This window comes from Vulpes lagopus, chromosome 6, assembly GCF_018345385.1.
Source record: "Vulpes lagopus strain Blue_001 chromosome 6, ASM1834538v1, whole genome shotgun sequence".
Taxonomy (NCBI): Eukaryota; Metazoa; Chordata; class Mammalia; order Carnivora; family Canidae; genus Vulpes; species Vulpes lagopus.
Genome location: NC_054829.1, coordinates 122,266,454 through 122,283,869, shown reverse-complemented (window position 1 = coordinate 122,283,869; position 17,416 = coordinate 122,266,454). Strand labels below are relative to the sequence as shown.

The following is a 17,416-nucleotide window of genomic DNA, read 5'->3' as shown; positions in this document are numbered from 1 at the left end:
TCATACTTATTCTCTCATGAGGTACATTGTTTTCCAAAGACTGATGATCAGCACAGGTTGAACACAGATATAGATATGAGAACCTAGCTGTCTTCTATTGAGCCAGACATTAAGGAAATTTGCAAAAATGTAAAATAATACCATTCTTCTAAAAAATTTTCAATTTTGGAAAATGCACTTATTTTTCATAAAAATGTTATTTATGTTAACTTGTAATGCCTTGGTTATTATCTTTAAGGGGATTAGTAAGTAAATATTTTTAAATTTTGCAGTTTTCATTTCTATGGTAAATTTTAATAGAAATTCACTCTTCTACCCCTATCATAATAAAGTCTTGACTCTTTAATATACCATGTGCTTATTTATTTTTTATGACCTAAAATCAAACTTACTATTCTATGTATCTTTATTGGGTATTAATCATTTTTTGAGAACCTAAACAGTTTATAAATGTCTTAATTTACAGGTTGCAAACACAAGAAAACAGTATAGTGTACAGATTTCTCGACTAACAGAAGAACTTTCAGCCCTTCAAATGGTATGTTAGAAGACTATATTTATATTTTTCTCTGAATATTGCTTATTTTAAAGGCCAGGATATGTTTTGACGTATCTTATAATGTGCATTCTTGCTCATTCAGAAGATACTTGTTAAGCCAGGAACTATGCTAGATGCTTGGAGAAGAGTAAAAATCAAAATAAACATGTTACCTGCAATCTTGGAACTTAATCCAGCAGGAAAGATGGATGGCATTTATCAGATTTTACTACAATTACCTTTTTTGACAAAAAAATGCCCAGAGTGCTATTAAGCACCTTTCTGCAGCTGCTACCATATGCTAGGTTCATCTGGGAGACGAGGGAGAAAGAGAAAATATATATTACAGTGGGAAAGAAGAACAAGCTTCCCAAAAGAAATGAATACTGAAGGATAAATAGGCAAAGAGAAAGGAGAAGAGTACTTATGTGACTAGAGGTATTTAACAACTCTATTTGATGAAATGGAATTTAATAACCTTTAATAACCAGGGGAATAAAAGTACCAGAATTTTCAGAGATTGGAAAGATATTCTCAACTTCACAAACTCTAATATTTTCTGAATCTCTATGTCGCTTTTAATCTGACTACAAAATTCAGCAATGAATTGTCTTGTAATAAATATGTTACACTGTTAGTTCTCTCTTTCTCCTGTCTCCTCTCCCTTTCCTCTCTTGCTTCATGAAAATCTTCTTTCCAACCAGATTGTACCTCAAAGTACAAGAGTTTTATGCCTCCTTTTATTTTCCCCATTGCCTAGCACAGTGTTTTCACAGTATGTTTTTTTTTAATATTTATTGACTACTATTTAAACAACTCTGAAAGAGGAAAGTTTGTATTCTACAAACTTTGTAGTATACATGATGAGATTTTTCTTTGTGTATAGATCTTCAGAGTAATAGAACAAGAAACAATGTTACTTTTTGTCTAATGTCATCTGTTTTAAGGATGAAGGAATATTAAGTAAATTAATGGGATGCTGTGTGGCCAATTAGTCATATCTATCACTTTGCTATTTTGCTTGTTCTCTTACATGGACTGATTTAGCTATCAGCAGATTCACAGCTTAGAAAAGAAGGTCCACCCCAGTCCAGAATCATTTAACGGCTTGTAAACTCTGGAAGGACAAGAACATTATTTCTTTCTCTTTTCCCGAAGAAATGTGTATTGGATAATATCTGCAAAGATTTTTAAAATAATAACTCTTAATAACCACAACCAGAGCTTTATGAACTCATTTTAGAGCAAAAAACTATATTTTAGTTTATTGCAAAAAGTATTTCTTACGATTTATAGTAAAACAATTATAATCCATAACTAAGTAGATTTTTCTAAAGATATTAAATATTCTCTGACGTTGATTCCATGGGAAAAACTACTGATTAATTGAAATGTTTTAAACATTAGGCATTGAGAAATCTGTATGAAGGAAGACATGTTCAACTACTTTAAAAAGCAGATTTTCTCGGGTAACTCAAATTTACGACTATGTTTGAGACATGTTATTACGTCAGCTATTGATTTATATTCTTAAGTACCAGTTTTACCACCTATACCATAAAGATGAAGTCAAAGAAAGAAGTTTAATCCTTTAGCTAACCCAAAACTAAGTTATGCTTGTAGGAAGAAGAAAAACTTGTCTTTTAAGTTAGTATGCAGATTTTTTGATAGATTCAAGAAAAGGCCAATGCCAGTCTAGCCACATATGTCCGTTTGGAGAGCAGCACCGCTTTTGCTTTCTCCTACAGGATACAATTTCTCTTAAGAATACTCAAGCTTTTAAATCCGCCAATTAGCAGAGGTTGCTGTTCACCTACAGTAAATGAGTAACAAAATTGGTTATAATAATGCCCAAATTTTATACAAGGAAAATGAAAAGTTCATTATGATCTTCTATGATTTCTTTTAAAAATTTTTTTTTAATTTTGAATTTCCACATCTTTAGATATTTAGATGTCTTTTTATTATTCCTAATCCAGTTAAATAGAGGCCACAGATTATAAGCTATTGATAATGATTCTTGATATTTGTTATGATTTTCTTTATGGTACACTATAAGGTATGATTTTGAAAATACTCCATGAGCACTTCAAAAAATATCTAGTATCATTGGTCATATCTTACCCAAAAGGTAGGAATATTGATGGTGATTAATAGCAGATACCATGAAAGCTTTTTAATAGTAATTTTAAGTGTTTACTTTTATATTACAGTGAATTTTTAATAGAATTCATATATGTCTTTATAAAGGTATAAACTTCTATGTCTTTTTTAACTTTGTTATTTGAGGTTAACCAAATATTCTTTCAGTCATCATTTAGGAGTGAAATGGTGGGTTGGATGGAGAGAGATGCATAGTGTATTTATCACATACTTTTCTTTATATGTCATTCACCAGATTCAGAAGTGTGATCTAACTCTGTTATTAATATCTACATAAAAATATGAGAATCATATCAGTAACTGCAGAAAAAGTGTTTGACAAAAATCCAACCCCCATTCATGATTTAAAAAAAAAAAAAAAAAAAACTGTTAGTAACCTAGAAACAGAGGGAAACTTCCTGAGCTTGATAAGGAATATCTACAAAAAGCCTACTGCTGTGAAACCAAAAGCTTTCTAACTAAGATCAGGAACAAGGCAATAATGTGTCCTTTCACCTCTGCTTTTCAACATCATACTGGAAGTACTAGCCAATGCAATTTGACTGAAAAAAGAAACAAAAGTTGTACAGATTGGGAAGGAAGAAATTTGTTAGCAGATGAAATGATTGTCTGTGTAGAAAACAAGTTGAGGGCAGCCTGGGTGGCTCAGTGGTTTAGTGCCGCCTTCAGCCCAGGGCATGATCCTGGAGACCCAGGATCAAGTCCTGCGTCAGGCAGGCTCCCTACGTGGAGCCTGCTTCTCCCTCTGCCTATGTCTCTGCCTCTCTCTCTCTCTCTCTCTCTCTGTGTGTCTCATGAATAAATAAACAAAATCTTTTTTTAAAAAAAAGAAAACAAATTGAAAAACAAAAAAACATGTAACAAAGAAGCAATTATAGCATAGCAAGATTGCAGGATACAGGGTTAATATACAAAAGTCAGCTGTTTTCCCATATACCAGCAATGAACAAATGGAATTTTAAATTAAAACACAATACCATTTACCTTAGCATATAAAAAGTTACTTAATTATATATCTAACAAAATCTATATGAGGAAAACTCTGATGAAAGATATCAAAGATGTAAATAAATAGATAGCTCATGTTCACGGATAGGAAGACTAAAGTCAAAATGTCAGTTCTTCCCAGCCTGATCTATAGATTGAGTGCAATCCCAGTCAAAATCCCAGCAAGTTATTTTGTGGATATTGACAAATTGATTCTAAAGTTTATCTGAAGAAAAGGGTTAGTATTCAAAATCTATAAAGAATTTATCAACTCAGCACCCAAAAAACAAATAATCCAGTTGAGAAATGGGCAGAAGACATGAATACAGACTCCAGAGAAGACATCCAGATGGCTAACAGACACATGAAAGATGTTCAGCATCACTCATTATCAGAGAAATACAAATCAAAACCACAATGAGATACCACCTCACGCCTGTCAGAATGGCCAAAGTTAACAACACAAGAAACAAGCATTTGTGAGGATGTAGAAAAAGGGGAACCCTCTTGTATTGGTGGAAATGCAAACTGGTGTAGCCACTGTGGAAAACAGTATGGAGGTTCCTCCAAAAGTTAAAAATGTAACTATACTATGATCCAGCAGTTGCACTACTAGGTATTTACCCAAAGGATACAAAAATAAAGATTCAAAGGGGTACATGCACTTCAGTGTTTGTAGCAACATTATCAACAATAGCCAAAAAAACAATAGCCAAACTATGGAGATTGCTCAAATATATATATATATATATATATATATATCTTGAAATCTTGACAATTTGCAGCAATGTAGATGAAGCTAGAGTGTATTATGCTAAGCAAAATAAGTCAGTTAAAAAAAAGACAAATACCATATAATCTCACTCATATCTGGAATTTAAGAAACAAAACAGATGAACATATGGGAAGAGAGGAAAGAAGAAAAAGGGGGAAACAAACCATAAGAGACACTCTTAACAATTGAGAACAAACTGAGGGTTGTTGAAGAGAGGTGGGTATTAAGGAAGGTGCTTGTTATGTTGACACTGGGTGTTGTAACATGTAAGTGATGAATCACTGAATTCTACTCATGAAACCAATATTGCACTGTATGTTACTAATTAGAATTTAAATAAAAATTCAAAAATAACAATAATTTTTTAAAAAATAAAGTTTGCTTGGAGAGACAAAAGACCTAGAATAGCCAATACAATATTGAAGGAGAAGAACAAAACCAGAGGACTGACACTACCAGATTTCAAGAATTACTATAAAGCTATAATAAGCTACTGTGATATTGGTGAAAAAATAGACAAATAGATCAGTGGAATAAAATACAGAACACAGAATGGAATAAGATATAGACCCACATAAATGCAGTCAGCTGATCATTGACAAAGATGCAAAGGCAATACAATGGAGAAAAAAGATAGTCTTTTTAACAAATGGGACTAGGATAATTAGATGCTTACATGTAAAAGAATGAATCTAGACATAGACGTTACATCTTCCACAAAAGCTAATTCAAAATGGGTCACAGACCTAAATGTAAAACACAAAACTATAAAATTCCTGGAAGATAAATAGAAAATCTGGATGGTCTTGGGTTTGGCAATGAATTTTTAGATACAACATCAAAGGCATAACCCATGAAACAGTTGATAAGTTGGACTTCATTAAAATGAAAGATTTCTCATGAAAGACACTATCAAGAGAATGAAAATTCAAACCATAGACTGGCAGAAAATATTTGCAAAAGGCATAGCTGATAAGGTCTATTATCCAAAGTATACGAAGAACTCTTAAAAGTCAACAATACTAAAGTCAAATGAAAAGTGGACCAAAAAATAAAATAATAAAATAAAGTAGACCAAAGATACTAACAAAAACCTCCCCAAAGAAGATATACAGATGGCATATAAGCATATGAAAAGATGTTACACATTATATTTCACCAGGGAAATGCAAATTAAAACAATAATGAGCTGCTACTCATTACACCAAATATGTAGCAGATACACCTATTAGAGTTGATAAAATTCAGAATGCTGACAAAACTCTGGGAATGATGTGGAGCCACAGGAATTCTCATTCATTGCTGGTGGGAATACAAAATGGTATAGCCACTTTTGAAGAAAGTTTAGCAATCTCTTATAAAATTTTTTTTAAAGATTGATTTATTTATTTATTCATGATAGATGTAGAGAGAGAAAGAGAGAGGCAGAGACACAGGAGGACGGAGAAGCAGGCTCCACACCAGGAGCCTGACGCAGGACTCAATCCTGGAATTCCAGGATCGCGCCCTGGGCCGAAGGCAGGCGCCAAACCACTGAGCCACCCAGGGATCCCAATCTCTTATAAAATTAAACATATTCTTACCATATGGTCCAACAATTGCACTCTTCTGTATTTATCCAACGGAGTTGAAAACTTATATCCACACAAAAACTTGAACATGGATGTTTATAGCAACTTTCCTGACAGTTGCCAAAACTTGGAAGCAACCAAGCTCTCCGTTAGTTAGGTGATGAACAGATAAACTGGTACATCTAGACAATGGAGTATTATTCAGCACTAAAAAGAAGTGAACTATCAAGCCATGAAAAGACATTGTAGGAAACTAAAATGCATATTACTAAGTGAAAGAAGCTAGTCTGAAAAGGCTGCATATTGTTTGACTCCAACTATATGACATTCTGAGAAAGCCAAAACTATGGAGACAGTAAAAAGACATTATCAGGGGTTAAGGAGGAGAGAGGGATGAATAAGCATAGAGAAAGCATAGAGGATTTTTAGAACATGGAAACTACTTTGTATGGTACTATAATGGTGAGTACATGTCATTATAAATTTGTCTAAACCCATAAATTGCACAACACCAAGAGACTTTGAGTGATAATGTTGTGTCAGTATAGGTTCATCAGTATTAACAAATGTACCACTGCAGTGAGGAATGTTGAAAATGGGGGAGGGTTTTGCATATATGGGGGCAAGAAGTATAGTGGAAATCTCTAACTTCTCTATTTTGCTGTTTAACCTAAAACTTGTCTAAAAATAGTCTATTAACAGTCACACAAGATGAGTTACAAACATAGGAGAAATCCCAAATTTCACATCATAAAACCACCTTTTTACATAGTAGCAACTTACTGTATGAACATATATGGAACATTAAACATATTTGGAACATTAAAGTTTCATTTCTTGTGTACTAACAATTCTGTCTTAATGAAGGATGATCAATTTAGGTTAATCATCTGATTAGTAATATAGGGTTAATAAGGGTCTTCATTATAATTAGAATTCATTGAGGTCACAACTTAGAAGATTATTTTAAAATTTAAAAACATTGATTTACAATACTTTTGTAAAATAAAATCATGCTAAAGGTAATTGAATATCAGTAGTATACTGCCAATAAGGAGGTTCATCCAAAGCATAGTTTACAATTAGTAGAAAATAATCACACCCATTCTTATAAATAAATAGATTAAAAACAAATAACTATGAGGAACCAATCATTATAAGGGTTTTCAGTTTTACTTTATTTGCAAAATACTAAATTTTTTCAATTGATTACTATGCTTGCTCGGTTTTACTAATTAAAACCTTTAGAGCAGAAAATGTTTATGATCATGCTAATAAAACTTTTACTGTGTCCATTGACTCTTTTCTCTTTCTTTTTTTTTTTTTTTGAGAGAACATATGAGCAGAGGGGAAGATGGGCAGGGAAGGGCAGAGGGGGGAGCAAGAATCTTGAGCAGGCTTTATGCCCAGAGCAGAGCCCAGCACGAGACTTGATCACAACCCTAGGATCATGGCCTAGGCCAAAATCAAGAGTCACCAACTAAGACAGCGCCTTGGCTCTTTATAAGTTTTGCCATAAATAAATAGAATAGAATAGAATAGAATAGAATAGAATAGAATAGAAATTTATGTACCTGTGTGCCTTTTAGGCCACAGATTATCCTCAGAGTGTTGTGTCACTGTCCAGTTCTGTATTCCCTTTTAAAATATATAATAAGAGGGATGCCTGGGTGGCTCAGTGGTTGAGCATCTGCCTTTGGCTCAGGGCGTGATCCTGGAGACCCGGGATCGAGTCCCACATCAGGCTCTCTGCGTGGAGCCTGCTTCTCCCTCTGCCTGTGTCTCTGCCTCTCTCTCTGTCTCTCATGAATAAATAAATAAAATCTTTTTTAAAAAATATAATAAGGTTATATGAATAAAACTAATATAACAAAGGGGTCTCATTTATTCTCTCTGAAATTCCTCAACCTCTGTCACCCATTTATTTAGCATGTTTACTTAGAACTCCTGAGATAGGTAGCTCTTTGAAGATGGAGGTTTTTTACTTTTGTTTAATAATCGGTATAGTCCTGCTGCATTGATAGGATAAGAGTGATATTCTTGTTATGAATAAATCATTCAACTTAATCTGTTTTTTCTTAAGGTTTTACAAAAATGTTTATTTACGATACGAATTGAATTTATAGGAGTGTGCCGAGAAACAAGGCCAAATTGAACGAGCCATTAGGGAGAAAAAAGCAGTGGAAGAAGAACTAGAAAAGGTAAAAAAAGAAAAAACTACCTAAACCTCAACTGCAAATGCCCACTATTACTCTCTCGCTTTCATCACACTATCTACTAGCTATCTCTACATTGTGTTTTTATTCAGAATATATTCACAGTCAGCACTTAAACACTAGTATTGCCTGAATGTGTTTCTTTATAATAGTGGCCACAGTATTTGTACACTTTACTTAAAGGTATAAATTTTTATGAAGTAGGCATATTCCTTGTTTAAGCTTCATCCCAATAGTAAATTTTACTAGGTCTCCCTTCTGTTTTTAAATTTTATGCCAACTTTTATTGGGTTTAAGACATCTATAAAAACAAGTAAGTATATATAACCAGAAAATTATAACATTGCTCTAATTTTAATCTTTTAAAAGTATAGACTTTTTCTTAAATAGGAATATATTACCCTAATGAATGATATTTAAGAAAAAAATAATGTGAAAAGTCTACAGGTTAAAATTTCTTGCTTAAATAACTTTTTTATCATCAGTAAATATCCCACTCTTAAAATACCTTGGGGAAAAAGGGGAAACTAAACTTGATGTAGCATGTACTGTGTTTTAAGTGCACATTGGGAACCTTCATAGAAGTTAAGTAACTTACCTAATGCTAGCAAGTAGTAAATGGTAGAGTCAGAATTTGATTTTCAAAAAACTATGTAATATAAAAGTATGTGACATATCTGTATAATTGACATAAAAAGATCATGACATCAGTAAAAGAGTGACTTACAAAACAGCACATAACAAGAGTATATATGTCATGTTCCAGGTAGGACCTTTATGGTCACCATTCTCCTGTAAGGTTAATTCCTTCTGAGTTACTATCTGTTATGGACTAGGAATAGATCCCATTTAGATTGCTACCTGCTGCACATCATGGCTGGGATGAAATTTTTAATACCACATGACAGAGATTAAAGAATAGGCTTAATTGAGGAAATCTAAAACCAGACTAAAGACAGCAGGTAAAGAAAAGGCACAAGTCCCTAATTCTCCCACTATCCCAGGCAAGTGTGCGCTAAAGTCAAAGTACTGCTAGGACCTTATGTGTGTATATATATATATATATACGCGCATTGTGTGTGTGTGTGTCTGTATTTTAGTAGTGAGACATTAATTTGCTGACATTCTACCTTTCTATAGAGCAGGACTGACAAAGCAGTCTTTTCAGTGGAAAAAGATACAGGTTACTTGGTCAAACAGTCTGGATATAAAGGGTAGCTATGGGTAGAATTTGTTTGAAAATGTGAGCTGCTTAGCACCTGGAGACTTTACAGTCTGTGTTGTGGAGGAAGCCTACTCTTATAAGAAGCTGAGCTTGGGTATATCTATTCCTGTTGGGGAAAGAGGAACCCCCATTTCAGTTAGATTATTATCTAGTTAACCCAGAGTAAGGTTATAGAACCACTTTCAGATAGTTCTATTTATTGTACCACAGCATATATATTTTTTTAAGATTTTATTTATTTGAGAGAGAGAGAGCACCCATGAGTGGGGATGGTGGTGAAGAGAGGGAGAAGCAGATAGCCCAAAGCGGGTCTCAGTCATAGGCCCCCAAGATCATTACCTGAGCCAAAGGCAAGATGCTTAACCAACCGAGCCAGCCAGGTGCCCCTAAATACAGAATTGTCTTGAAGGGTGTTCAAGACAATTTAATCAAAAGTGTTATCTCTGGTGACATATAGAATATTTTTTTTTATTTCAGCTATTTTACATTTCTTTTTAAGATATTAAAGCTATCCCCAGGATTAGTTGGCTTCAAGGCAAATTCTACCAGTTAAATGAGTTAATACCTACTCTTCTCAAAGTATTCCAAAAACAGAAAAGGAAGGAAACCTTCCAAATTCATTCTATGAGGCCAGCATCACCCCAATATCAAAAGCAGTTAAAGACACCACAAAAAAAAAAAAAAAAAAAAAAAAAGAACAACAGGGCTAGTATCCCTGATGAACATGGATGTAAAAATTCTCAATAAAAATACTAGCAAACTGGGATCCCTGGGTGGCGCAGCGGTTTGGCGCCTGCCTTTGGCCCAGGGCGCGATCCTGGAGACCCGGGATCGAGTCCCACTTCAGGCTCCCAGTGCATGGAGCCTGCTTTTCCCTCTGCCTGTGTCTCTGCCTCTCTCTCTCTGTGTGACTATCATAAATAATAATAAAAATTTCAAAAAAAAAATACTAGCAAACTGAATCCAGCAATACGTTAAAAAAATTATTCACCATGATCAAGTAAAATTTTTTGCTGGGTTGTAAGGGTAGTTCAATATTTGCAAATCAATCAGCATGATACATTAATAAAAGAAAGGATAAAATAAATAAAAATTCAAAAAATAAAATACTAAACTAGTTTACAATGAGCATGAATAATTTCAAAAAATTAGCAATTTTTATGTCAGTTTTCAGCATTTTATTTTATAAATATAAAGTAACCAAAATTACTGATATGTCTTACTATGTAACAATGGGAACAGATAGACACATGATTATGGGCTTTTATTTATCATTGATTTTAGTTTCTAAACTGTTATAATTTCTTAAGACAGTTTTCTTCTTTAAGGTAATATATATAATCTTTTGCAGATTTACCATGAAGGCAAAGTAAATGAAAGTGATTACAGAAAACTAGAAGAAATGCACCAAAGATGCCTGGTTGCAGAGCGTTGTAAAGATGATCTTCAACTAAGACTTAAGACAGCAGAAAATAAAATAAAACAACTTGAAATAAAGTAAGTTATTCTTTTGGAGTTTCTATTAACATTTTCAGAATTTGTACTTTCTGGAAGATTCTTTATTTTTTTAAAATAGGACTTATGTATATGTGGAAAAAAAACTTTTTAGCACCAAATAGAATTTTTTTTCAGGCTTATTTCTGAAAACTGCTTTCCTTAGGAAGAAAAGATTTAACAGCATATGCCCTTTTATTTTAAATTTCTCCTTTCTGGCAGTTAAATAGCATGCTCATAAGATTGGAGTTTTTTATACTAACTATTCAGCTTCCTTATTAGTTATTGCTTTTATACTCAGTTTATGTATATACTTCTTTTGTTAGTGAGTATTCTATAATAACCCGTAACGTTTATTTGTTACATTGTCTATTAAAATGGTAAATTTATAGTCTGGCATATCCCTTCTGAATATTTTTCTACCTTTTTCCCCCATAGTATTACTTAATACAGTAAAATTTAAGTTGAATTATGTGAAATCTCAGTGTGTTATAGAATATGTTTACTAGCTATTTTAAAAATAAAGAGGAGGGATCCCTGGGTGGCGCAGCGGTTTGGCGCCTGCCTTTGGCCCAGGGCGCGATCCTGGAGACCCGGGATCGAATCCCACGTCAGGCTCCCGGTGCATGGAGCCTGCTTCTCCCTCTACCTATGTCTCTGCCTCTCTCTCTCTCTCTCTCTCTGTATGACTCTCATAAATAAATAAAAAAAAAAAAAAAAAAAAATTAAAAATAAAGAGGAGGGATCCCTGGGTGGCGCAGCGGTTTGGCGCCTGCCTTTGGCCCAGGGCGCGATCCTGGAGACCCGGGATCGAATCCCATGTCGGGCTCCCATTTCATGGAGCCTGCTTCTCCCTCTGCCTGTGTCTCTGCCTCTCTCTTTCTCTCTCTGTGTGACTATCATAAATAAATAAAAATTAAAAAAAATAAAAAATTAAAAAAAAAAAACTAAAGAGGAATAATGTCAGCAATACAGTGGAATGAATTGGAGGTATTCAGCCCATGTCCCTCCACAGAAACAAATATGTAAAAGGAATCCCTGGACAAAAGTACCTTTGTGAGAGCTTTGGGATCCAGGTAAGAGGTTACAAAACACTGTTGGAGCCCCAAAACAGGGAAGTAAGCTTGCACACCAGTGACAGTGCATACTATGGTCCTGTCTATGGACCAAAGCAGCCCCATCTCCCCATGGTCTTGGCTGTAGCACCACTTGTCTGCAGTCCTGTTTCTACCCCCTCCACTAAGGGACTCAGTAGAAGCCATCCCTGTGGATCCTTCTGATAATAGGTCTGCCAACCTCAGAGCTGACTGTGGTCCTTGTATCCTGGCTCTAGCTCCACTTTCCTATGGTCTAGAGGCAGTCCTACCCAGCTAGGAACCAGCCAAGTGAACTAAAGGAAGTATTAACAGTTGCCCAACAGAAGTCACACCTGACTGAAGACTTATCAAAACCACAAGACATGGATCCAGCACTGCTGTACCACAGTTTAGGTCACCTTTCACAGCCAAGGATCCACCCAAAAGACCCAGCAGAAGCCACACTTGTAGATGCTTCCAGGCCCCCCTCCCGACCTCAGACTTGACTCCAATCCCTGAGGCCTTGTGACCCAGCTTTAATCCCACTCTACCACACTACAAAAGCAGCCCTACCATCTCATGGACCAGCCAGTGACATGACAGGAATACCCTTAGGAATCCACTGGACACAACACCGGACTATGCTCCTGATTACATGCCTGCCAACCATGAACCTGGCAGATAGCCACACAACATAATTCAAGCCTTGCTATACCACAATCCCAGAAGCAACCCCCACGGTTGTAAGACTTGGCAGGAGAAGCACCTGCCAAAATCAGTCTGCAAAGACTGGAAGAGGAATCTGCTTCTTCAAATACATAGATACTGAGAAAGAATCAGACAAACACATCAACACCAGGGGAAACTAATAAAGCTCTACTAACTGACCCAAAAGAAATGGAGATCCATGAACTGCTTGACAATTTTAAATGTTGTCTTAAAAATCAATGGCTATGAGAAAACACATTCAACTAAATGAAATCAGAAAAATGGCATGAACAAAATGAGAAATTTAACAAAGAAATAGAAACCATTAAAAAAAATCCTGGAGCTGAAGAACTGAACTGAAAAATTCTGTAGAGTTTCAGCATCAGACTTGATCATGCAGAAGAAAATCAGCAGACTTGAAGATAGGTCATTTGAAATCATCCAGTTAGAGGAACAAAGAGAAGAAAGAGTGAAAAAGGGTGAAGAAAACCTATGTGAGTTGTGGAATATCTTCAAGTAAACCAATATGTACATTTTGAAAATCCCAGAAGAAGCACAGAATGAGAAAGGAACGGGTTTATAAGGAAATGATGGAAGGCTTCCTAAATCTGGAGAGGGAGTTGAACATCCCGATCCATGACACCCAAAGAATCACAGATAGGCTTAATTAACATCAAGAGGTCTTCACTTAGATGCATTATATCAAATTACCAAAAATAAAGAAAAAATAATTTTGAAAACAGGAAGTGATTCATCACATACAGGGCATGCCCCTCAATCCCTGTATAACTATCAATAGATTTTTTAGAAGAAACCTTGCAGCAGAGAAAAAGTGGCATGATATATTCAAAGTACTGAAGAAAAAAAAAAAAACGCAAACCAGGAATACTATACCCAGCAAAGTTGTCCATCAGAAATGAAGGAGAGATTAAAAATTTTCTAAGACAAACAAAAGCTCAAAGCTCATTACCATTAAAGTTGCTGTACAAGAAATACAAAGAGTTTTTCAAGTGAAATGAAAGGATACTAATTAGCAACATAAGAACACATGAAAGTATAAAACTCACTGGGAAAAGTAAGTATATGGTCAAACTCAGAATACTCTGAATGTAATAGTAGTATATAAGTCGTGTTTAACTTTAATCTAGAAGTTAAAAAGTAAGATTATTAATAATAGAGATACAATAATGTGTTAATTGATACACAGTATAAAAAGATGTAAAAAGTATGACATCAGGAACAAAAATGTGAGGGAGCAGAGAAGTAAATGTGGAGATTTTATGTGATTGAAGTTAAATTGTTATAAATTTAAAACTAAGATTTTATGTAAGCCTCATGCAAATCAGAAAAAAATGTGTAAACACACAAAAGATAAAGAGAAAGGAATGAAAGCAACTACTGTAAAAATACAGCAAATCACAAAAGAAGACAGCTAAAATAGAAGTAAAGGAACTATAAAACAAAAAAAATGCATACAAATTAGAAGTAAAATTGACTGTGTTTACAGATGATGTGATCCTATGTATATTGAAAAAACCTTGAAGATACCACCAAAGAAGTCATTAGATCTAATACATAAATTCAGTAAAGCTATAGGATACAAAATCAGCAAAATCTGACCCAGAAGAAATGGAGATCCATGAACTGCTTGACAATTTTATGCAACCAAGATCAGTTGCATTTCTATATACTAACAGCAAACTATTTGAAAAAGAAATTAACAATCCACTTGAAATTGCATCAAAATGAATAAAATACTTAAATTTAACCAAGGAAGTGGAAAAAACTGAAAACTAAAAATCATTGGTGAAAGAAATTGAAGAAGTCATATATAAATGTAAAGATATGATCTTCATGAATTGGATGAAATAATATTGTTAAAATGTCCGTTCTTCCCAAAGCAGTCTTCAGATTCAGTAAAATTCTATCAAATTTCCAGGGGCATTTTCCACAAAAATAGAAAAAACAATCCTAAAATTCATAATGAACCTCAGAAGACTTCAAATAGACACAACAGTCTAAAGTAAGAACAAGCTGAACGCATCACAATTCCTGATTTCAAAATACAAGTCTTCGGGCAGCCTGGGCAGCTCAGCAGTTTACCGCCACCTTCAGCCCAGGACGTGATCCTAGAGACCTGGGATCGAGTCCCACGTCAGGCTCCCTTCATAAAACCTGCTTCTTCTTCTGCCTGTTTCTGCCTCTCTCTCTCTCTCTCTCATGAATAAATAAATAAAGTCTTTAAAAAAAAATACAATCTTCAATAATAAAAACAGTTTGGTACAGGAATAAAACAGACATATAGATCAATGGAACAGAATAGAGAGCCCAGAAAAAATGCATGCATTTATGGCCAGCTGATCTTTGACAAGAGTGCCAAGAACATACAGTGGGAAAAGGATTGTCTTTTCAATAAATGATGTCTGGATGTCCACATGCAGAAGAATGAAATGGACTCTTAGCTCACATCATATACAAAAAGCAAATCAAAATGGATCCAAGACTGAAATATAAGTCCTGAAACTGTAAAACTACTAGAAGAAAACAGGGGAAAAGCTTCTTGACGTTGATCTTCAAAGTGATTTTTAGATATGACCCTATGAATACAAGTAACAAAAGCAAAATAGATGAGTGGAATTATATCAAACTAAGAAGCTTCTGCACAGCAAAGAAGAAAAGAGAACAAAGAGACCACCTACAACATAGGAGAAAATATTTGCAAGCAGTACATCTAATAAGGAGTTAATATCCAAAATATATAAGGAAGTTGGATGACTCAATAGCAAAACAGATAAACTACTTTAGAAATGGGAAAAGGACCTGAAGAAACTTTTCTCAGAAGACATACAAATGGCCAACAAGTATATCAAAAGGTGCTCATCATCACTGATGATCAGGGAAATGCAAATCAAAACCACATTGAGATATATCACTCTACACCTGTTGGAATGGCTAATATCAAAAAGACAAAAGAGAGACTCCAGGTAAAGATGGCAGAGACTACATTTAGCCCATCTGGTAAACTTACCAGATTTGTACTCCTGTAGCTGGAGGAGCCACTCCAGTGGGAATTAAAGCTGAAAATAGTGTGATCTTGGCAACTGAGAAGAAACAAATCCATTCTGTATGAATTAGCAAGGTGTACACAAGTGGAACCACTTACTGAGTGTGTAGGCTTGGAGTATAGTGGCATGGGCCCAAATTACAGAGTGCTTGTGCACAGAGCTCAAAAATTAGCTCAGCAGTACTGTCTGGCTTACCAAGAACCCATTCCAGAAGCTCAGCTGGTATAAGGAGTAGTGTCTGTGATGCAGGAATACACTCAGTCAGGTGGTGTTCATCCATTTGGAGTTTCTTTAGTAATCTCTGGTTGGAATAAGGGGCAACTGTATTTCTTTCATTCAGATCCTTTTGGAGCTCACTTTGCCTGAAAAGCCTCAGCAGTGGGAAAGAACTATGTAAATAGGAAGACTTTCCTTGTGAAAAACAACAAAGATCTGGAACTTGAAGATGCCATTTGTACAGTCATATTAACCCTAAAGGAAAGCTTTGAAGGGTAGATGACAAGATAAATAGAAGTTGGAACCTGCAGTGAAGCCAGATTTCGGAGTTTTACTTCAACTGAAGTTAAGGATTATTAGGTTTTCATTAGCATAATAAAGAAGTGATTGGAAAATCCAGAATTTCAGATCATCTCTTTACTTAAAATGTTGAAGGATGTTTTGTTTTGCAGACTTTTTGTATACTTCTACATGGTTTAATGGACTCATGCTTTTTAAATGACACTCATAGATTATAATAAACTGTTAAATCTACCCCCCCCCCATAAAAAAGAGTGTCAGTGAGAATGTAGAGAAAAGGAAGCTCTTGGACATTGTTGGTGGGAATGTAAATTGATACAGCCACTATGGAAAACAGAGTATGGAGATTCCTCAAAAAATTTAAAAAACTACCATCTGATCCAGCAATCTCACTTCTATGTATATATCCAAAGGAAACAAAATGACTGTCTCAAAAAGATATCTACACTCCTATGTTCTTTGGAGTATTATTCACAGTAACCAACATATGGAAAGAACCTAAGTGTCCATCAACAGATGATTGGATGTAGAAAGGGGAGGTAGATAGATAGCTATTTATTTCTAGTTATCCCCCCTTCTCTATTTTTTTTTCTTACAATTTGTTGAAAACCTAGGTTGTTCATATTCTAGTTTCTTCTGCCTCATGCCTATATGTGATGCCATTTACCTTGTTTTCTCTGTCCCATAATTACATAAAACTCTGTCCCATAATCAAATCTAAAAACTAATAATCAAATCAAGAAGTTTGATGGGATCCAGTTCACATTTTTTTATAAGAATTCTTCATAAGCAGTAATATTTTGGACTTCAGTTTGGAGGCACATAATATGTGATCATTTCTGATGTTAGCATCCTTCTGAATTTATCATCCTTTGATAATCATTGCCTAGATCTATCATTTCATTAGGAACTTTATCAGCCAAAGTTGAAATAGGAAAAAGAACCACAGGATTATGGAAGTAAAAGACCTTGTATATTCCCTCTAACACCTATTAATCAGATAATGTCACAGTATTTGATTAGCTGGATTCAAAAGATGGACATTTTTATTTATTTTTTTATAATAAATTTATTTTTTATTG

The 17,416-nt window shown here is 34.6% G+C and overlaps 1 protein-coding gene and 1 pseudogene across 1 annotated transcript in view; both read left to right on the top strand.

The window, feature by feature from the left end:
* Positions 1-17,416, top strand: part of SCLT1 (sodium channel and clathrin linker 1) — a 176,835-nt gene that overhangs the window by 98,766 nt on the left and 60,653 nt on the right. Inside the window, exons 14-16 of the mRNA XM_041759726.1 lie at positions 467-538; positions 8,161-8,235; positions 10,827-10,972. Coding sequence (XP_041615660.1) covers positions 467-538; positions 8,161-8,235; positions 10,827-10,972 — 293 coding nt within the window. The remainder of the gene's footprint in view (positions 1-466; positions 539-8,160; positions 8,236-10,826; positions 10,973-17,416) is intronic.
* LOC121493300 lies at positions 15,561-16,394 on the top strand (annotated as a pseudogene).